General features: G+C 48.5%; 1 protein-coding gene across 1 annotated transcript in view; it reads right to left on the bottom strand.

The window, feature by feature from the left end:
* RABL6 (RAB, member RAS oncogene family like 6) overlaps positions 1-22,828 on the bottom strand; it is a 54,570-nt gene that overhangs the window by 5,705 nt on the left and 26,037 nt on the right. Inside the window, exons 8-12 of the mRNA XM_057384676.1 lie at positions 21,760-21,863; positions 12,511-12,863; positions 10,084-10,249; positions 1,518-1,736; positions 561-909 (exon numbers count right to left, since the gene is read on the bottom strand). Coding sequence (XP_057240659.1) covers positions 561-909; positions 1,518-1,736; positions 10,084-10,249; positions 12,511-12,863; positions 21,760-21,863 — 1,191 coding nt within the window. The remainder of the gene's footprint in view (positions 1-560; positions 910-1,517; positions 1,737-10,083; positions 10,250-12,510; positions 12,864-21,759; positions 21,864-22,828) is intronic.

Raw genomic sequence — 22,828 nt, 5'->3', positions numbered from 1 at the left:
AAAGTTCAGGTGAAAACCCAGTAGCTWTGTATTTTGTATCTCCCACACTGCTGGCCTGGCTGAGAATAAACAGCACAGTAAAACACACAAGCACAGATTTTGTTTGTGTTTGTAAACACAAACCTAGTGTCAGGGAAGATCTAGGCTGGATATCAGGAAAAGGTTCTTCCCCCAGACAGTGGCCTGAACAGGCTCCTCAGRGACTGGTCACAGCCACTGGGAGCTCCCCAGGGCTGCCAGAGCTCCAGCAGTGTTTGGACAATGCTTTCAGGGGCAGGGTGGGATTCTTGGAGTGTCTGTGTAGGGCCAGAAGCTGGATCCTTCTGGGTCCCTACAAACTCAGGGTATTCTATGGATCTGTGATTTTACGGTTCTTGCTGCCACGTGGCTTCCACACTCAGAGCATTGCTGGGTTTGTGCTCACATCAATCTCTGCCGGCTGCCTTGCTCCGACTGCTGCTGAGGGAGGGGAAAGCAGATGAAGGCTCTGGTCAGGGAGATTCCTCAACCCTTCCAGCTCAGCTCGGCACAACTCACAGCAACATGGACTTGTTATTTACCATTTTCTTCTTCTGGCTTTCAGAATCCTCACTTTCAAAGTCTGGGTCATCCATAACAAATGAGAGCATCTGAGTAGCTATTGGTCCCTCTTGATCACTGTCAGACTCCTCAGGCTTCTCCTCTTTGACCACTTTCTGCCTGGAAGCAAGTCCTTTGTTTTGTGCAGAGGCCTTCGAGGCTTGGGCTGCTGCTGTGGGGGCAGCAGMGGAACCTGCCTGGCTCATATTGCCTTTGCTGCTGCTGTTTCGTTCAGACTCAGAACGGGGAGGTAAACTGTCAGGAGGCTTCGAGTCAGTTGCTTTGGTCAAAATTGCTTCACTCTGTGGTTTCAGAGAATTTCTGGAAGACCTGAGAAGAAAGAAACAAGTTGTTAGAGCCTGTCCCCCCTATTTTGCGGAGCAAAGCACAATTAACAGCTGAGCCTGCCTCAAGGGCTGCATTGTGCATCCCACTGGAAGAGGCAGTGCATCCTACGGGGGCATGTGGTCAAACGCACCACTCAGGCTGAGGAAATCCTGGTATCCCTAGCTCTAATCCTGACCCTCACCCCACAGGATGCACTATGTGGAGAACATGACCCAGCTCATTGTACCCAGCACAGGGTGTGGTGAGTGACTCCACACYGTCACCCAAGACTTGACTCCTCTMTCCTCCCCACACCACCACAAACARCCATTCTGGTGCTCAGTTCCAGGCWCTTGTTCAAATTTGAGGAGAAGCAGGCAGATAGTCCCAAGCAGAGCTGCCCCAGGGGCCAAAGGAGCACAGTAYCCCAAGGCACAGGGCAGGACAACACTGCACACAGCAGTTACACCTACAGTAACTACAGCCCCAGCTCACAGCTGAAGAACAGGCAGAGAGACATCAAGACTTCCCAAMGGCCACAGTCASTAGCAGGACACAGGAGAGGTCCAGRTTTGCCAGCAGAACCCCACACTTCAGCCTGTGSTTTGTACCGTTTTTTTTCCTGCTCCGTATTTTTGTCTCCATCAGGTATGAGGATGACCTTAGAGTCCTTCACCTCTTCCTCTTCCTCCTCCTCACTGGAGAGGGTGATGTTCTTGCTGGGCACCCGTTCTGCTGCCAGCATTGGTCTGCTGGGGATTTTGTCATCCACATCCAGGTCGTCTTGGAAACCTGCAACCATGGGGTTCCCCCGGGGTGCCTCTCCATCGCTGCAAAACAGAGAGTGATCAGACATGCACCCCAGAATGTGCTGGGCAGATCTGCCTCCCCCTGCACAGAGACTGAAGCTGGCCTGGCTTTTACAGCCAGCTTCAGGGGACATGTCCTCAGTCTGGGGCAGCTGATGATTAAAGGGCTGGAGCACCTCTGCTATGAAGACAGGCTGAAAACTGGGATAGTTAAGCCTGGAGAAGAAAAGGCTCTGGGGAGATGTTAGARCCCACGACAATGCCTAAAGGGGCTYCAAGAGACCTCTAAAGGGACTTTGAACAAGGGCCAGGAGGGACAATGTCTTTTAGGCTGAAGGAGGGCAGGGTTAGATRGGATATCAGGAAGAAATTGTTCCCTGGGAGGGTGGGGAGGCCCTGGCACAGRGTGCCCAGAGAAGYTGTGGCTGCCCTATCCCTGGAACTGTCCAAGCCTGGCTGGACAGGGTTTGAAGCAACCTGGGGGATAATGGAAGGGGTCCCTGTCCATGACAGAGGGTGGAATGAGATGAGCTTCAAAGTCCCTTCCAACACAAATCAGTTGGTGATTTGGTGACCCTGTGATTTGGTGATTCTGTGCACTGCCAGGCTTCCCCTGCCCCTGCCCAGCTAAGGCAGGACCTGGTCACTGCCCAGCTAAGGCAGGACCTGGTCACTGCAGGCAGCAGCAGTGGCATGAGCCTTGCACCACATGGGCCACAGCAGCATGTGTCACGTAGCAGCTGCTGTCCCTCAAGCTGGAAATGAGTGGCTGGAAAAGGTGAGCCTCAGTACAGGGCAGCCTGTAGCCTCTGCTCCATCAGAACATGGAGCTCCATCCACCATGCAAGGATCAGTCAGTCAAACCATGGGCTGCCTGCCTTCATCTCCACATCCTGTAATTAAACCTGATCATACACTGTCCTTGCTATGGGAGTTCACTGGCAGCTATTAGCTTCCTGGAATAATTTCTATTTCTGTGGTGCTCCCTGAAGCAGGCAGATACCCAGACAMCGTAACATTGCCCAAATTAAATTAACCTAAGGACACACTAACAGAGCTGGGAGTCTGTCAGCCTCCCTGGATGTAGCACAGTTCTATGTTCAGAGGCAGCTTGAGAGAGCTTTGCAGCTGAAAGTGAAGATTCTTGTGTGAATGTCCCTAGGATTCAATTTTAACATTTCCTGAAAAATTTGTTCATGTCAGAAATATAGGTATTTTCCCCAGGCTCAGCTGATGAGCCTTTGCATCACCTTTCCTTGTTCTATTTGCTCTATCCACAAGAGATACCCAGCTCTTTCCCGATTACCCTACACGTGAGTCACTGCCCTTTTAATGATGCCACCTCGATTTTACAAATACAGCCTTCATTTTTACACAGGGACAAAAAAATATTTTAACTCAGAACAGAATAGATTGTAGAGACATAAAAAATCCTTAAACTGGAAGTAGGTGGTGCTCCCAGTAACTMGCACAGGACAAGCACTGGAAGAGAGTGGAGTATGGTGTGCTGGTGAAATAAGAAAAACYCTAAACAGTTGGGATGATAGTAACTGCTCACTGGGGCTCCTCTGTATCGCTGAGTACTGCTTTACAACATAGTTTTGAAGAGTTAATACATCTGCCAACAGACACTGGATGTGTTTGTGACAATAGGACACCACGCCAATGACACCTGGAGCAGCACAGTGATCACAACCAGTGCTTGTCTGGGCTAGAGTGTCACAACCAGGGCCAACATCAGCCCTCCTTCTGCTCTTGGCGTGGATGCCTCTGCTCTCAGGACCTGCTCAGTGCCCAGCTGAGCACRGCCAGGCTGCTGAAGAGCCCCTTCATCACTAACACTGTGGCTCTCACACCATGCCAGGAYGCAGGCACACAGCCCAACCACACAAAGAAGAGGAAAACTGGTGCCCAACCAGCCCCCAAGGCTGGAGGAATGTCAAGTGAGTGATTCCTCTGGTTTTCAAAGCACTGGCAAGATTTCCTCTTGAAATGCACTGAAAAGAAAATGGAGTTGCATCCTAAAAATGGCAGGATATTATTCTCAACTAGACACACTGCCTTTCTTTAACACATCACTGCTCTRTTAGGCACAGGGGCTCTTCAGAGATTGCTGCCACTGTCCTTCCACATTCCATACAGAGCTGCAGCATTTCCACTTTTCCCAGTCCGAATAGAACAGCCACATGTGTACMCCCCCTTGCCAAAGTGGGTCATGTCTCTTCGCAGTGAAAACCCTGCCTCCATCTCCAGCCAACACAGATTCCTGAGTGACAGTGTAAGAGCAGAGCAGTGGAGTGAATATATATCAGGAAGATCACTGCTGCAGTATAAACATGCTCTGACAAGGCAAAATTAGGATCAGCTTGTGGTCCTGAGGTTCCAGCTGGAAGGAAGGCAAAGCATGCAAACCCAAGCACATTGCACCACTCCCTCCAGCCCTTGAAGCACTGCCAAGCTGGTGTGAGCACTGAGCCAGCATGTTTCTAGGTGCAGGTACCCCCAAAAATGATGCTGCTGAGGTCTGCTCTGTGCTAGAGACCGCACAGCTCACGGGGGTGTCTTCAGTGAGCCTCCAGCATCTCGGCTGATGGGGAGGAAACAAACCCTGCTGCAGCCTGAACTCACATCCTCAAACCTGGGTTGGCTGTGCTCCCGCAGCGCTGGGAGCTCTTGCCACACTCTTTTTTGGGGCTAAAGAAAGAGAAAAATCGCAAGATCTAATACAGCAGGTAAGCTGGGGGAATCCCACAGCAGAATCCCATGCTACAGGATGAGTCTGTGTGGCTGTTCTAGAAGATGTTGGCCTCCACTGTGAACCTTGGCTTCCCTCCCTTGGGCTGGYGCAGCTGGGCACCACTGAATCCATAACAGACCCATAAAAGCAAAGAAGCAGTTCAAAGCCCTTCAGATGTAAGGACACAGAAATCTAACCCCTGTTTAAGATAAATGTCTAAGGATGCAGAAAAGAAAGATCAGGAACACTGTCAGGTAAAGCATTRACAGGCTTTCAGACACCTCCAGCCCTGCCAGGGATCCAGGCCAGCCTGACCCAACAGGAGCCAAAGGCACGATGCTTTGGAGCCAGGTTAGCTCCTCTGGTGCACTCACATATTCGCTGGCTCGGGGCATCAGGTTAAAGAGCAGCTTTAACTCTTAATTAAACTTAAATTAAGTTCTGAAAGAGCAAATTGGRAGACTGAAATACCTTCCTAATTAACTGATAAAGAAACTGATTCGGGGAGTTCTGTACTGCAAGTCAGAGAACCACACCATGCCATTAAACAAAACCCAAGACTCCATCTTCTYAGACCTGTGCTGGGATTTAGCTATAGCAACGCCAAGAGCTGTCAGTAAGTGCTGGAAGGTTCCACAGCTGTCTGATCTTTGGGGAGAACAGTCCTGCTCTTCACTGACAGCATATTTCAGGAAAAAAATGTGGCTTTTTTAACATTACTTATCCAGGTCAATTGTTGCTCTGTTGTTTTAGAGATGTTATGGAGCAGGGAATGGGAAGTTCACAAAACACCACTGCAAAAGAATCAAGAATTCCCTACTTCAGCAAATGCCACRCTTAACAGCCTTTCTGAAGCTCAAGGAGAGCAACTAATTCCTATGTTTGGCAGCAAGCATGTCCCAGAGCTCAGGAAGCAGTTCAGTGACACAGCACAACATCCAGTTTCCAGCAGGACCAGACATCACCCTCCTTCCTGAGGAACTGTCCTCCATGTGGGGGAGCAGCTGGAGCACAGTGAGCTCTGCTGGGGAGGGAGGAGGAGCCAGCTGAGAGCTCAGGGGTCAGGGCTCAAGAAAGAACAGGTAAAGGTAACACCATAGAGGGTGCCTGCAACAGGTTGCTCTGGTGCTGGGAAGAATAGCTCTTCTGTACAAAACAGACAGGAGCAGCCTCATGCTCACAGGCCCTGGCCCTCATGGACTTCAACCAACCCAGGATCTGCCAGAGGGGCAAGACAGCAAGATGTGGACAATGCATGAGGTCCCCCGAGTRCACTAAAGGTAACTTCTCCTCCAAGGGGCAGAGGAGCCAGTGAGAGATGTTCTGCTGGACCTCACCCACAAGAAATGAGTGAGGGTGAAGGTGAAAGGCAGCCTTGGTGAAGTTCAGGATCCTAAGGGCAGGGAGGAAGGYAAAAAGCAAGCTGGAGTTCAGGAGAGTAAACTTGGGCATGAAGTCTGCTTAGCAGCCAGAAACCAGCAATGCACCACAGGGATTAATATGGGGCCCAGTCCTTTTTATCACCTTCMTTAATGATGTGGATGACGAGCAGAATGTACCCTCAGCAAGGCTGCAGTGACCCCAAACTTGAGGAGTGACTGATGTGCCAGAAGGGTTGTGCTGACACTCAGAGRGACCTGGACACACTGAGAATGGGGTGACCGGAACCTTCTGAAGTTCAGCAAGGAGAAGAGTGAAGTCCTACACCTGGGGAGGAACAACCCCGTGCATCAATACATGATGAGGGGGTCATCAGCTTGGGGGGTGCCAAGTTGAACAAGGTGCCCCTGCTGCCAAGAAGGCAAATGGTATCCTGATCTTCATGAGGCAAAGCACTGCCAACAGGTCAGGGAGGTGATCCCACCCCTCTGCTCAGCACTGGTGAGGCCACAGCTGGAGCCCAGCTCTGGGTGCTCCTCATTACAGAAAGACATGGGCACAGTGGAGAGAAAGGCCACGAGGATGATTGAYTGGAGCATTGCTCAAGTGAGGAAAGGCTCTCCCATATGAAAGCCAGGACTGCTTAGTCTGGAGATGCCTTGGGAGAGACCTTATAAGGGTATTTAAATAGCTGAAGGAGGTACAGAGGATGGAAGCATGCTATATTCAGTGCTGCCCAGTGCCAGGACAAAACACAAGGGACACAAAGTAAAACTCAGAAGGTTCCCTATGAACATCAGGAAACACTTTTTCCACTGCCTGGGCACTGGCACAGGTTGCCAGAGAGGTTGTGGATTCTCCATCTATGGAGATACCAAAAAACCCTCCGGAAACAGTTCTGGGAAACCAGCTCTGAGTGGACCAGGATGAGGGAGAGGTTGAACTGGATGACCCCCAAGCTGCCTTCCAACCCTGTGAATGTACCTCTGCTCTGCACATGAAACCTCAGTGCACTGAGGTGTTCTTGGAGTTCCCTGCAGGACTCCTGCTCACASTCGCCAAGGCAATTCCTCTTATTTGGGTAGAAGTAACTTCACAAATTCTTGAAACATGGCCCATTCTTCCGCCACATCTTCAATGACACTTCAGTTCTGGAGCTTGCTCTTGGTTCCAGCATACCCAGAASGAATGCCGGTGAGCTGTGTAAGCTCAACACTCAAGTATCTGCTTCAAAATGACCACGAGACCTGAATGCATCTTGCTGGGACATTCTCAGGCTTTGCTCCTCACTCAGATTCAGGGGGAAAGCAGCTTCCAGGATTCTATTTTTTAAAACCAATCAGATCTCCCTGAGGTTTGAGTGATTTCACAGATCTACTGTATTCTTTAGGTCAGAGATAGATTTTTGCAGCAGATTTTGTGGCAATTAGAACCACCTCCTCACTGCAGCAGAAGCTTATTATGGAGGACAGTGCTTACAGAACTGGAATGTTGCTCCTGGCTACCATGGGGCTGTAACTGGCATCCTGAAGGAAAAGTTATTGCAGGTGATGGTCAGAACCACATCAGCATATCTGAATTTTAGCACATCTGCCTCATTCTACTAGGCCCTTTTTGGCAAGTAACAGAATGGAAAATTGCCAGAACACTGAGAAAACTGTGTGATATATAGGAGAAACCATGCGAACCATGGATACCAGGTTGCAGAGGAATAATGAGCAAGTGAATTAGCAGGGATGTGCTGCAAGATCTTCTCCCAGGAAAACAGAGCTCCTTCTGACTGCACTGGGCATCCCTGTGATCAAAGGATGAACTCTAAACCAAGGAGCAGGGTCCTTGCACCCTTGTCCAGCATGTTTTACTTTTTATACCATTCAACATCTATTTGCTTACACTGACTGACAATCTGCAGCAGAGAAGGCTTTGTGAAAGATCAGCCACCTRCCCACAGCAGAAMTGCAGCTCCAGAGCTCTGAGGGCATCTCAGGACCCAGTCCCTCAGAAGGTCAAGCTTGGCTCTCCTGAGAATTCCTTGTTAAACCCAGAAAAATATCCCAGCTCTGCCACAGCCACGAGCAAGTCRCTTTGTAGGCCAGCATGCTGCTAGCAACCACCACTTTTTTCTTGCCTTTTTTTTTTCGTTTTAATAAAACATCCACGTGYTCTGCCATCACAAGGGATGATGATTCAGGCTGACCTGCATTACACAGGCATTGAGCCTCACACACAGCACTGATTTAAACTTGCTGTGGTTGAAGCAGAGAACACTGGATCATGATAAAGATGTCAAAAGATGCAGAATCCACCACATTCACAGATGAGTAGTGTCAGCACTTAATTACTCTCCTGGTTAATCTAATGTTGATGACAAGAGGCAGCAGGCAAGGAATATTCTGAGCAAAGGGATATAGAGCCTGAGAGTATGCTTAGGTCACCTCTTATGAGACAGTCTGCTTTCAGACAGCTYGCTGTACATCCTCTTGTCTGAGTAGCTCAGTATACACAATCCTCTTTCCCTTTTTTTGGTTAGAAAACATCAAAGGCTGGAAAAGAAAAAAAGGTAAAAAAAAGAGAAAATCCAGCTTATGGCATAAGCACAGCTCTGCCATTTGGAGGAGATAATTATAGAATCACAGACTGGTTTGGGTTGGAAGGGACCTTAAAGCTCAGCTTGTTCCAACTCTCTGCACTGAAGCAGGGACRTTTTCAACTGGATCAGGTTGCTCAGAGCCCTGTCCAGTCTGACTGGGAACGTTTCCAGRGATGAGGCATCCACCATTTGCCYGGGTAACCTGTGCCAGGGCCTCATTACCCTCRTTGYAAAAAACTTCTTCCTTATACCTAGTCTGAATCTCCYGTTTTAGTTTAAAACCACCATTTCTTGTCCTATTGCAACAGGCCCTGCTAAAACCTCTGTCCTTATCTTTCCTGAAATACTGAAGGGCCACAAAAAGGTCTCCCAGAGCCTTATCTTCARGTGAACACCTCCAGCTCTCCCAGCTTGGTTCCAGAGCAGGGGGGCTCAAGCCCTTGGAGCATTTCTGTGGCCTCCTTTGGACTCACTCCAGAAGCTCCACCTCCTGCTGATGTTGGTCCCCAGGGATGGAGGCAGCTCTGCAGGTGGGGTCTCACCTGAGCAGGGCAGAATCCCCTCCTCCYCTGCTGCCCATGCTAGAGGATCAGCCCAGGACATGGGGGGCTTCAAGGCTGGGGCATGTCCAGCTTTTACCCTCCAGCACCCCCAATCCTTCTCCCCRGGGCTGCTCTCYCACCCTCCAGCCTGGACTGGTCTTGGGGGTTGCCCCGACCCAGGTGCAGCACCTTGAGCTTGGCCTTGGTGAGGTTCCTATGGGGCACCTCTTGTGTTTGTCCAGGTTCTGAATGACAGCCTGTCCTTCAGGAGTRTCACTCACACCACTCAGCTTGGTGTCGTKGATAACCCTGCTGAGGGTGCCCTCGATCCCCCAGTCTGTGTCATGGATGAAGTGCATGTCCCAGTACATATCCAGAAGGACACTCCCATCTTTAACCAGACACTGAGGCATAGGTCACTACTCTCTGGAGGTGAATATCCAACCCATTCCACACCATCCATCAAATCCTTGTATCTCCATTTTAGAGAGAAAACGTTGGGAAGAAACATCAGATGCAGACAGAGAAAAAGATGCCCCTAAGAGTCTTTTGGAATCTGCAGGCAATCATGTAGTGACACTCCCAAAGGAGCATGATCTTCTCCATCCTTCCTTCCAGAATCTCACAGAGCTATGGAGTGTCCTCAAGCATCCTCCAACAAACCCCAAACCCCTTTATAGTCACTCAGGAATGACAGTACCAGGTCACAAATGAGTTTGGCCACACTTCGTGCCTCTGCAGAAGGAAGACATTCATTAACCAAAACACAATATCCCTGCAAAGTGCACKATGTTCCAGAAGGAAAATATCTGAAATGATTCAGTGTGTTTGGCCAGAAGGAAAATCCCTTCCTCACCCAAAAAGCCGAGTGGTTTGACCTGAGCACAAAGCAAGACAGCAACATCAGGAAKGTGATAAAAGGCTTTTCCTCTGTTCCTCCTTCCCAGAGAGTCTCTGTCCCTACGTGGGAGACACTGAATGCTGTGACTGATTATACTATAGCCAGAAAGGCTCTGGGGCAGTTAATTGCTCTGGGATCATGGAATGGCAATCACGTTAGCCAGGCTGCACATCCAGGTGCATCCCTGTGCCATCTGCCCTCCACCCACCTTTCCTTACCTTTCACTATCCACATGGTGCTTGGCCTGTGGTTTCCCTTTGTCTTTCTGTGGCGCTGGGTCTTCCAGAAAGCTGTGGTCCAGRCTGTCCTCAGGAACAAAATCCTCCACACTCTGTACCTTGGCAGGGGCTGCAGGGTTGTGGGGAGGAGTGGCTGCAGCAGGATCTGCATTAGTGACAGGAGTTGTAAAACATGGGCGTCACCACAAGCAAGACAGAAATTGTTTCTGCAGATCTGTGCTGCCCAGGGTGGCAGCAGCCACAAGGCAGGACCTTGGCTCCACAGCAAGGGAAAAGGAAGGTTATGAACAGGATATGAAGCAGCCTGGACTCTGACATGAAGGCACTAGCAGATATGGTTGCTGTGGTTTAGAATGCACCAGGCTGACCCAGGCTCTTAGACAGACTGAAAACCTCTCTGGCAAGGGCTGGCTCTGCTCTCCAGCGAATGCAGCAACAGACTGTAACATAGGTTTTATTATAACTGTGCTATGTGCACTGCTCCTGAGGGATGTCCCTTCACTGTCCTTACCTTTTCCAGACTCTTCAGTYCACCCTCTCCTATCTTCTTGCTTTTTCCAGCTGTAACTGTCCAAGGCAGCATTGTTCACACTGTGCTCTTAGATGTTCTGTATAAATAAAAGCTCAAGAGCTACCTCAAATAGAGACTGACTCTAAGACAGTTTATTTGTAGAAACATCTTTACCCATCTTGAGGTATCAGGATGAAAACTCATGAAATTAGCATAACTGAGAAGCCTGAAGTGATTAACCTTTTCAGCATTTGCAATATTTTTTTTCCTCTGCTCACACTGCACTTCACATCTAGACTCTTTTATTTTGGGTAAAACAGGATTTGTGTCTTTTTATCTAGATTTTGCTCTCCTTAGCACAACTGTCAGATCACTTTTGCATATAAACACTACCACTAATGCCATAGAGCAGCACTGGTGTAAGCTAAACCTCAGCCAAAAGAATTACTACTCCAAGACTTCAAGAGAAAGCTTAAATAAACAAACAAATAAATAAATAAACAACCAAGTAAACAAATAAATAAACAAATAGCAGCTCCCAGAAAAATCAAATATTATTTCATAACAATGATTTTTCAGCTGCTTTCTGGTGAACTGGTCCCTGGGTATGTTTCAGTGGAGGTGCAGGCCCTTGGCACACTACAGAAACCTCGCAAAACTGACACATCACCTCTTCCTGGCTGCCTTTTGCAACTGTCCCTAAGCATTCTGAGATATCAGGGCTGTAAGTCACAAGTACAAAACAGCTGTCAAGCTAAGAAAGAACTAAAAAAAGAGAAGAAAAAGGGAAACCYCAAACCAAACAACTGTAACACTGGTAGTAATAGTGTAGTAGACCACTTGCCTTTTTTTTCTGCAGGCCAAGATGACAAAGGTTTTTTTACTGACAAGGAAATTCTAACATCTGCTCCTCTTTGTTTTTTGTTTYGTTTTCTCTGGGTAGGAAAAGTCATAAACAAACCAAAATGGGTGCACTGTGTCATATCTGGGAAGAGGCAAAGGATGCAGAATACTGTGTGCAGATCTAAAACTGAATAATTTCAACATCTGAAATTGCAACCCATGTTCCCAGCACCTCCTCCTTTCTCTCTGTGGGTGTCTCAGCACTGCGAGCCAGTGTGAGAGGGAAGGTATTTCCAAAGGGTGACTCAAACTATGTCATGATTTTTAGGCAGTGCCAGCTCTGCAGCTCCAGTTAATTCTGCAAACAAAGTGAAGGTGACAGGCAAACTATGGTCCAAATCAGTAAAATTATATGCAACAAACCCTTGATGCCTCCAACCTGGCACTCTGTCCAGCAGAGTCCAAACCAAAGGCTGTGCTACTCTGCCAGCTACCAGCGCTGAGGCAGGAGCCAAGGGCTCTCTCCACCCAGACCTGTGTTGAAGGAGCAGATTTCCCCAGAGGGGATTTGCTGTGGAGCCTGGACCTACRTGATCATTTCTGGCTGAATAACCTTTAAATACAGCACTCTGCTTCTCTCTGTTATACACAGGAGCTCCTCCAGACCGTCACATGTGCACTTCAAATAGCTTCTCTGGCCATTTTTCTTGCTATTCAAGAGGTATTTGTACTCCTGGTAAGAGCCTGACGTTTTATTTATTTTATTAGTGACTCCTGTGTGCTCAGAACCCTCCTCTTAAGCATGCCACAGCCACCACCCAGCTGGCTGGACACAGTCCCCATCCAGCACAGAGACAAACCAAAACACTGATCAGGAGAAAAACAGAGAATGACAGCCCAAGTCTCCCTGGACATCTGCTGCACATGCACGGTGCCTGTGACCTTCTCACACCTGTCTGCTCAGCCTCTCACAAGGAAAAAATGAAGTTAAAACAGTGGAAGGCCCACAGCCCACGGGTCACACCCTGCCTGCATGGGGCAGCAGCACCTACCTGGCTGGGGAGGAGCGGGCTCTGGCGCGGGGGATGACCCGAAGAGCCGCGCGATGATGCCGCGCTTGGGCGGGGGGGCTGCGGCCGGCGGGGCTGGAGGAGCTGCGGCAGGAGCGAGGGGCTGCGGAGCCTCGGGAACAGGCACTGGTGACAAAGATGGGCCGGGGTCGGGAGAGATGGTGCAGCTTGTGGCGAGTGGCAGCGGCGGCTGGGGGGTGCCAGGGCTGGAGCTGCCCGTCGATGTAGAGCTTGGGGGTACAATGGGTGACTGGGAGCCAGAGGAGGGGCTCTGCCCATTCGTCGCTAGTGGTGACGTGTGTCCTTGACTTCGGGCTTCCATCATTTCCAGAAAGCTGTGGGAAAGATAAATTACAAATATAAGGAACAGAGAAGCTCAGAATCCCAGACTGGTTTGGGTTGGGAGGGACCTTAAAGCCCATCTTATTCCAACCCGTGCCATGGACAGGGACAACCTCCACTAGACCAGGTTGTTCCAAGTCCAACCTGGCCTTGGACRCTTCCAGGGATGGCGCAGTCACAACTTATCTGGGCACCCTGTGCCAGTGTCTCACCACCCCACAGGAAAGAATTTCTTCCCATCTAGCCCCACACTCTGTCAGGTTAAAATTTCTGCCCCTTGTCCTGTCACTACCTGCCCATATAAAAAGGCCCTCTCCCTCCTTTATATAAGCCCTTTTTATCTGGCTGTGTGCTGAGCTGGGGGGGTCTGGATCTGCTTCCAGTGATGCTGTGACTTCCTGSGTCACAATAAACCTGGTTTACCCACATGAGCTGAACTCACCCGATCTGCATCCAGGTGTGCAGAATCCCAACCTGCTGTGCACTGCAGAATGAAACTTACATTTGCAACACTACTAGGAAATCCCTGAATAGACAAGACTATAACATGCCAGGGCTTGAAATGCARCCTGAAGTTGTTGGACACATCTCTAAAGGAGTAAGTGCTCTAAAGAATGGCACACTTTTAGATTCTGCAGAAGAAATCAYAGTGCTCAAGAACACCCAGCTGCTATAATAACCTTTTTATCAGCCAAGAATGGATTTGAGAAGAGAATCCTTGAACATCAAAAGAAAAGAGCTGTCCCGAAGCCTCTGAGAAGATTGTCTGCCATCATCCTTCTTGCAGGGTGCAGATCCACATGCAGGCTCTCCCCTGCACATACTCCCCCTGTGTGGGAGGTACTGGAGCCAAGCAGCAAGAGCTCTGCAGCTGCGTATGGTCCTGGCTGGGCTCCTAACTGGAAGAGCATGAATGCTTGTACCACCACAGAGAGCAAAATGCTCTTTCCCAAAAGAAACCCAAGCCTAACCCAAGCCTCCCTCTGCAGCCTACAGGGTCAGCAGCCTGTTCACAAGCTGTGTGCAGAGAAACGCTGACAGAGACAAGCTCTTGCCAYGAAATGGTCTGAAAATCAGGTCTGCCACATGCTGCACAGCTGAGAGATATAGAGAGGACACCCAAAGTGAAGCATCCTGTATAGTATTCAGCACATCCTGGTCTTGCCTCTCATTTAATTAAGCTTAATGAATTTGTGCATAGAGGCTCTGGGTTCAGCAAGACAGACTTGGTTGTGCTCCAGGCAATGAGAATGTCAAAGCAGAGCCTCCTCTCCCACACAGAGCATGACCCCATCCTTCAGGGACCTGAGCCAGCCAGAACCTTCACTAGACTGACTACTGAGCAGAACACAAACAGCAGGGGCTAAGAGACTCTAAGCCTCCTTGAGATATAATCTCCTATTTTAGGGCAGTAACCTGATACAATTTTAAAGAACAAAATAATATAGTTTGCAACCAGTAGTGTCTGGAGCCCTAGGGAACAATAGCCTCAGGAAGTCGTTACTTGAATTGGAAAACTATCAGTCCTTCCTAAATAACTGCCTAAAGTGGAGATCAAGGGCATTACTAAAAAAGCAGAATTAGTGAGGCAACATCAACAGAGAGGAGGACAGGAACAAGATAACAGATAGAACTGGATGATCCCAAATAACAGAAATAGGAAGAAATTCAACAGTACAAACAAAATCATCATCTATTCAAGGGTGAGGTAAAATGTTTCTCCTGTACACCACATGAAACTGGCCGGGAAAGATTCACCTCACTCATTCCAGAGGTCTGGACTAAAGGCTGCAATCCCAACCATGYAGGAGCCTGGCTGTCACATGTTGTCCACTGCCTGTCCCCCAAGATTGCTGTCATAGCACCACAGAACCATGGTATCCTAGGAATAAAAAGGATCATTGAGTTCAACTCCTGGCCCTGCCCAGGGCACCACAACAATCCAATACCTGAGAGCATCGCCCAAATGCTCCTGGAGCTCTGGCAGCCTTRGGGCTGTGACCATTCCTGGGGGAGCCTGGGCAGTGCATGACCACCCTCTGGGGGAAGAACCTTTCCTTGATACCCAGCCTGACCCTCTCCTGACACAGCTCCAGCCATTCCTTCAGGTCCTGTCCCTGGTCACAGAGAGCAAAGATTGGTGCTGCCCCTCTGCTGTCCCTTGTGAGGAAGCTRCAGAMTATCAAGGTACCTAAATCAGTGCCATGCTGTGGTGGCCTCACTGATGCTYCCATCAGGATACAGGACAAGGATTACTCCACCCAGAACACTGGCTACACCAGCAGGAGCTCCTGGCAGAAATGTGTTCAGAGCATGCAGCACAGCATCCATTCCCCATCCTCCCTCTCCTGAGGCAAGTTATACGACAACACATTCCACTGAAAATGATGCATGGATTTGTCATGCACCAGAGAGAAAACATAAAGGAGTTTAACTCCTGCACTGAGCTCTGTGGAGACTGCATCAGGTTTGTTTGGAAGGTGCACAATACATCACACATGCTGCAAGAACGTAACAGYGTGTGCTCAATACATCTCTGTCACTGCACTGCAGGGCTGAGCCATCGCACAACGCTCCTTTCCTGAGGAGTAGGGCCTGCCTCAGCATTCTCCAAGCAGGGTACACCAGCCCTGGTCCAACAAAGCTAAGGCTCTTTATCTTCAAACATGTAAATTGCTATGGCCTGAAAAGCCCTTCATGAGATTTGCCTGCATGGGATATGCACCTTCTCGGCTCCACACCACACGTGCTGAGTGCTGAGTCCTGCCATTCCTCCCATCCCAGGTTTGACCCAGGGCTGCTGGTAAGCTGAATGCAGGATAGCTGAACAGATCTGCTTTGTGGTACTCACTCCTTCTCCTACCAAGCACCTCTCAGGGTTAAAGTCTCCTGCCTCCCAACTGTGAGGACAGATTAATSCCAGCTGATCTACATGCACCCCAGCTCCTGTTTATAGCAACAGCAATCCTGGATGGAAGCTGCAAGCCTGGGCACTGCTGCACCCAGCAGCCAAGGTACTGCTGCCAGCACTGCTCCCTCTCCTGACTGTGCTGGGCTCCCTGACTGGCTGTGGGAACACCTAAATCACCAACACTGTGTGAAACCAGAACGAACAACCTCTGAGCCTCAGGTCACTGAGGCCCACCATCGAGGCAACTGGCTGACACAGGTAGGATAAGATGATTGCACACTGAAGATTTGGGAACAAGGAGATACAAAGAATTAATAGAGTCACTTCAGGATACTGAACAGGAAGCTCAAAGTACTTAAGCTGGACTCAACAAAGCACAGGAAATTTTTAACAATACCAGGGTATTTGAAAATTTACTGTACTTGGTTCTACCAAAGCTGCCCATTTTGGAAACAACCTGCTTTGTTCTGGGAAAGTAGCCAGCTCCAGAGGGAGGGAAAGCTGTGACTACCACCTGTTTCTCCTGCAGAAACACATGAATTTTAAGAGCTGTAGGAAAAAAACCCTGCTACATAACCAAAGTATATAAAGAGTGTCATCCTTCCCTCCAGCACAACTCGACTGGGGAGTAACACACATGCAGGTTTTGTCTGCACCTGTGCTCCTGTCCCTTTGCCACCTACAGTGTGTGAAGTGCATAAGAACAGGRGACAGCAAGTTGTTTTAGCAGGAAGATACAAATGGTTATTTGGGGACAGCACAACACATACTCTTGTCCCAGCATAGCCCTGAGGACACCTGTGATATGTGTGCTTCATGCCACCTCCATTATCTCCAACTAGACACATGGGCCAAGCCTTGTGCTGTGATACTGAGGAAAGCAGAGTGGTCTGACATTGGCTCTTCATGGGCTGCATAAACCAGCTCTGCTTAATTTTTATAGTCAGATCTTCTGTGAGGGAGGTGGGTGGAAAACCAGCACACATGAAATGCTGCCAGCAAACTTGAAATAATTTCCAGGATGGAGGTGTCTCAGCATCCTCCACACTTTGAAAATACTACATAATGCATGAATGCTTTCTCTGGCTTTACACACACTCCTCAGAGGCATAAGTGTGGCTGTTTTGGGAACACACCGGGCCAAACCTGCCATGTGTCTGTTTTTTYTCAGATTCTATACAATCTGTCCATTCCTCATTCTATCCATCAGTCCTTTGCAAAAGGACTCACTCAGAATCTTATTGAGTAAGAATAAGTAGCTTCATGCCCACATTGGATATAGCAGACCAAGTCCTGCTAAAGCACAAGGGGAACTCACACCTGAGCACCCTTGTTCCACTGGGATACAGAGATGCAAACATACTGGGCACATCCAGATGGGTCATCTGTCCTCACCCACCTGGGGCTCCTTATTTACCCTTCAATCCTTCCATTACAGACCAAGTAACAAGTCAAAAACATCCTCAACCCCCTGAATAATTCACTGGTGGTTGGACCTGCTTGCAARAGGAGACTTTTATGCAATTTTAAAGATGAACATGCTCTGTGGGAACAAAAATTCATCAGAGCCTGAGGTTACTGTGGCTCTGCTCCCAGGGCGAACACAAAAAACACAAAGGAACTTGCTAGCCTCACAATTCCTAAAATTGTCAGCACTCATGTTAATTTAACATTTAAGACAAAGCTTTTTGGCTCATGGTTTTAACGTGCTGTGATAAATTGTTCAAGTGTACTTCTCATGTCAAGAAAGGTTTTGGGTTATTTTATTAATTGTGAAAATGAAGATTAATTGGCTGTATGACATCAATTAAATTGGAGTTAGTGAGGGTTAGATTTCCACGTGCTTGTTTTGGGCTCATTAAAGATACTGTCTCTGATCCCCCTAGTTCAGGTCCCTGACTGTGGAATCAATGGCCAAGCAGGTTTAATTCCTGCTGTTATCTTGTTTTCTACCTYACAAAATGGATGCAGCAGGAAAATTCCCTGCTCCATAAAATACTGGACATGCTCCATGTCCCCCACTTCTCTAGCAAGACTGAGGAGGACAGCCTTAGATGCACTTAATTCTTAACACAGCACCCCCAAAAAACATGACCTAGTTAAGAGTCCTCCAGGGCACGCTGGCTCCTGACCTGTCTGATAACCACAAAGATTCACAGCAAGAGAAGATAAAAGTAGGGCAGGGGGAAGAGAAAGCAGGAATGGGTTTACTTTCCCAGCTGCTAATTCAGCCTGTAGCTGGTGTCATTCTGGACCTGTGCTTCCATACAGTGGAGGAGAGCACAGAACAGCTCCAACAGCAGCTCCTCCTGCCACAGTGCTGATGTTACTCAGCACCACAGTCTTCCTGAAATTACTACTTATGCTCAATGTGGGAAAAAACAGGCAAATAAAACCCCATCTCCCCAGTTAATGACTCTGCAGTGACTTAGGCTGTCCCTGTGGGGAACATGTGTCCCCAAAGTAGAGCTGTCAGTAGGGCAGCCCAAATGCCTGTCTGCAGTCACTGGTTTGGCACACACAGGGTGAGAGGAGATGGCCTCAAGTTGTGCTAGGGAAGGTTTAGGTTKAATATTGGGGGAAATTTCTTCTCCAAAAGGTGTGTCCAGCCCTGGCACCATTCTGTGGGGAAAATGGGCGCACTGAACATAAGCTTTTCTTGAAAACAGAAGATAAGCTGGGTACAATCAAAAATGGAGAAATTGAGCAAATTAGGTGCAAATTAGGCACAAATTCAGAACAGCATAAAAATCATTGCTGTTTGTTTAATAAGAATTCAAGAACTCTAAAAGGGTTGAAAAGTTCTTTTGGTAGCACTGAAAATGTCAAATCTGAAAAGAAAGGCAAAGAACTGTAAGCAAAGCATGTCTCCCACAGGCATAGCCAGGCAGTGGCTGCCCAGGCTGGCTTATGTAAGGCAGAAGAGGCAGCATCGTGTGCCACCTCGTGTTGTCTCTGGGATCCACATTTTGCATCAGTGACGTTTTGTCGTCAGGTCCCCCCCCACTGCTGCAGGAGGAAGGGTTCTTGTTCTCTTTCTGTTCTTACTGAGCCAAATTTAGCACCGGTCATTGTGACAGAGCAGCCACCAGATGCGTGCAGGGGTGAATGGAGTAACTGAGATGTCCTAGCTCTGTCACCTCACCTTGCTCCATGGCCTGATTTTATGTCAGGAGAGCAGGAATGGCCTCCAAGGAAGTGCTGCAGCAGCCACACCATGGCCTRTGGCCCCAAAAGCCCATGGTCAGCTCCCCTTGCTGTGCAATTTGGTGACCCATAGCAGAACTCCCAGTGTTGTTTAAATTGAAGGAACCACACAATGGCCTTGTGACAGGAAGTATAGGCAGGTGGGGGTTGGGCTCCTCTACCTAGTAACAAGCAATAAAAAGGGAAAAGCAAAAGAGGCCTCAAATWGCAACAGGGGAGGTTTAGGTTGGATATTAGGGAAAATTTCTTCATAGGAAGGGCAGTCAGACATTAGAAAAGGCTGCCCTTGCAGTGGTGGAGCCATCAGCCCTGGAAATATTTGAAAAACATGTAGATGTGGCASCTGGGGACATAGTTTGGTGGTGGCTTTGGCAGTGCTGGGTTAACAGTTGGACTTGATGAACTCAGAGGGCTTTTCCAACCCTAATGATTCCATGATTCTGTGATGTGTGAAGGGTCAGTGAGTCACACTGCACCAACACATGTGCTGAGTCCAACAAAGTGAGTGGCAGCAGATGATGCACCAWGTGCTCACTTGGAACATTCACTGACATAGCATATTAAAACATGGCAATCCCAAAATGATGGGCATCTGACAAGCATGGATGCAAGGAYCTTCCCAAGCCCTAATAACAAGCACTGTAGACCTGCCTCACCCCTGCAAGCTGATTGCCACCACATACTGTTGAGTCTACAGGTACTGTGTTTCCAAGCCTGAACTGTTTACTAAGGTTGAAACTTTACCCAGACCTGGGTTCTCTGACATATGAATGTGAGTAATTCTTTAAATTGGGTCTTTGGCTATAAAACTCGAACCTGGAGACCTCCTGCAGGGATAAAAACTGAGCATACCAGCACCTAACTTTCAGCTTCGGGGCTGAAGTAACCCCTCTGCAACTCATCTGTCTCACTGATGTGCCACTCAAACAAACAGACTTTCTGTTTCTACCTGGGGTGCAGAGAAAAGCCTTAAAAACCCTAAAATAGCACTCTTAGTCAGCCTGATCAAAGTACTTAGACATGACACAGCCTGGCGCTTTTCGTTTGGGATCTGTGTCTCTAGCCAGGAAGCTTCCAAAGGGATTTTAAAGCCCTTTCTTTAAAAAAGTGTTATTTTCTGAAAGTGAAGAATTTCTGTCTTAGTACATATATGAATGTGCAGGAGCTGGCCAGCTGCATAAAGATGTCRCTTTGTTTGCTAAACCAGAATCTAGAGAAAAGTCTTGTTTCTAATATGTTAGCAGCTCCTATTTTGTCATGCTCTGATATTCCTGAGGCCATGTTAAGCTAATTCTGCAGWCTGACAGTGCCAGCAGCCTCCCAGCAGGGCAGTGTGGTCACATTAATACCTGTTGCTGGAACTAGGAGGTCTGGCCACCCCTCCACCACTACCAGACTGCAGCTGCTGTCTTTAAGATCTCTCTAAGATCTCTTCTCAGATGCTTCTCAGAGCTGGCCCAACGCAGACTAACCCAGAGGCAGATATGGCAGAAGATAGTTTTCACAGTCACAGAATCCCAGACTGGTTTGGGTTGGATKGGACTTTAAAGCTCACCTTATTCCACGCCCCTGCCATGGGCAGGGACTCCTTTCACTGGACCAGGCTGCTCCAAGCCCTGGCCAACCTGTTTTTCTGCTGAAAAGTACTGAAATTTGTRAGCTGAAGTGACACATATGGAGTCCCAGCAAATGCTAAGGCTGCTGGAAGGAAGGGCAAGAGATGATGAAGCAGTGAGATCTTGTGCTATGAGTTTGAAACAGCTCTGCCAACTCCTGATTCTTTTAAGTATCCTCCCATTACTGAAGCAGTACAAAAGAAAGTGTGGAAAACCATCTGACAGCCCAGCCCACAGAGCCCAGTCCTTTGAGTAAGGGACATCAAGAGGAATGCCCGAGGCRTGAGGTGACTAACCAGTCCCTGAGGAGAGGAATGAGGTGAACACTGTGGAAACAGCACTGCTTTGTGTGCATCAGGGTATTTCAATGCCCTCCAAGGAAAAGACGCTGAACAAGGTTATAGAACTTGAAACTTGGTCTGAAAAATGCTTGCCAAAAAGCCTGTACATGAATATTTCATAATCATTGATTCCAATTTCCAAACAAAGTTGTCTGTAAATAATCTTTTTCAATACATTCTGAGGCTGACKTTTTTGGCTTGCACACCACTGCAGTAAAGGCCTTGTGATGGGAATTCACAGAACATGAGTTCCTGTTCACTGTGCTGCAGGTGTACTGGCTTTGTGGAGTGAAACCTGGCAAATGCCATTCCAAGCAGTCAAGCACACAGCTAAGGCACTGAACAGACACAGGGCAGAAGGACCAGCCACTATTTCAATCCAGAAATACACCAAGGAGTTCAGAAGTGCTAAAACTGAACAAAGACAGCAGTGTTGTTGCTATTACTTTCTATCATAAGACACACAAAACCCAAGAATGTGAACCAACTTATATGCTGAGCAGCTGAGAGACACAAAATATCCCCTTCCAGCAGTTTATCTACAATCCCTTCAGCTTGTGCTGGCTCCAGGTGTGCTGCTCAGCCCTACCTGCCCTGCCCTCACCAATCACATGGCTGTAGGAACCAGATCGTTTGACAGGGATCCCCAGGTGCATGCTTTATTTCAAGTGATGCCATTCAAAGCAACATTTTATCCAAAGAATCCCTAAATGCTACTGGTTAGATCCTTCAGCCTGGCCACATGCCACAGCTGGGGCAGCCCAACATTGATGTGACACCCAAAGCAGTTAGAAAAAACAGCTCAGTGACATACAGTTCGTAGTTTTGGTCTTCAGTCTCTTGCTGCACTGACAGCTCCTCCAGAGTTGCATCAATATCCAGCTGATTTGTCTCCAGCTGCCGTAGCAATGTCTCCCTCTGAGGAAAGGAAAACAAGCTGGGTTTGAGCACAGGGTCACTGTAACAGATCTCGGTGGACTGAGATCCTGTGTCACCASTCTACCACAGCAACACATTCAACAGGAGCCCTGGCCCTGCTCATGGTGTCCAGTTAAATACAGAGCACAAAGGGAAAGTGAGTAAGAAGTAGATAATCCATAAAGTCTGTGTATAAGAAGCACCTTGTTCTGTGAGCTGTTCTCAGCCATAAATCAATAATGTGCTATTTCAGATTCCATATCACCAGCTACATCAGGAGAACGGATTCAGCTCCTGTGGAGATCAGCTGAGCAACCCATTCACTCAGGCCTTTGATTTTCCCCGTGCTGTMGCAGCCCCTCTGGGGGCAGGACACAGATGATACAAAGCCTCCCAATATTTTTTTTTTTCTGTTGGACTAGATGAGTGAGCTGTCAACTCAGTGACATTTCAGAAGTCCTTGTCCCTCTGCCTCCAACTGCTCCAACCACAGACGGGTGACAGAACACCCCAGTCGATTTCAAATGGGCAATAAAGAGAGTAGACTGCACTAATGGAACCCAAAGCAGCCCCACTCAGTCCTTCCCTTTTCASATTTCCAACAGAACTCAAACAAAAACCTCAGCTGAGGGGAAGTGCTGGTTTAACAGACTCCTTCTCCCGACATGTGAAGGGCAGCAAGGAGAGATCAATAACCACAGCACAGCCAGCTCCTTCATGGGCTGTGGCTCTGCAGGGCTGACACAGCATCCACTCCTGCAGAAACATCATTCTGGATCCCCTGGACAAGACTAGAGCCATCAGTGGTGTAAATCTCTCCCTAGAGCCCCAGCCCTTCTGCTCAGGCACAGCTGGCTGGCACACAGTTGGCACCGGCCATGCCAGTCAGGTCACCTCCTGAATTCTGGCATCAAAAGCCACAGCATTCAATGCCTGAGGGCATCAATCCTCCCTCTCCCCCTGCC

This window comes from Malurus melanocephalus, unplaced genomic scaffold (assembly GCF_030028575.1).
Source record: "Malurus melanocephalus ecotype Western Australia unplaced genomic scaffold, MMel_1.1 scaffold_731, whole genome shotgun sequence".
Taxonomy (NCBI): Eukaryota; Metazoa; Chordata; class Aves; order Passeriformes; family Maluridae; genus Malurus; species Malurus melanocephalus.
The sequence above is the reverse complement of the archived record's forward strand: the minus strand, read 5'-3'. Positions and strand labels throughout refer to the sequence as shown.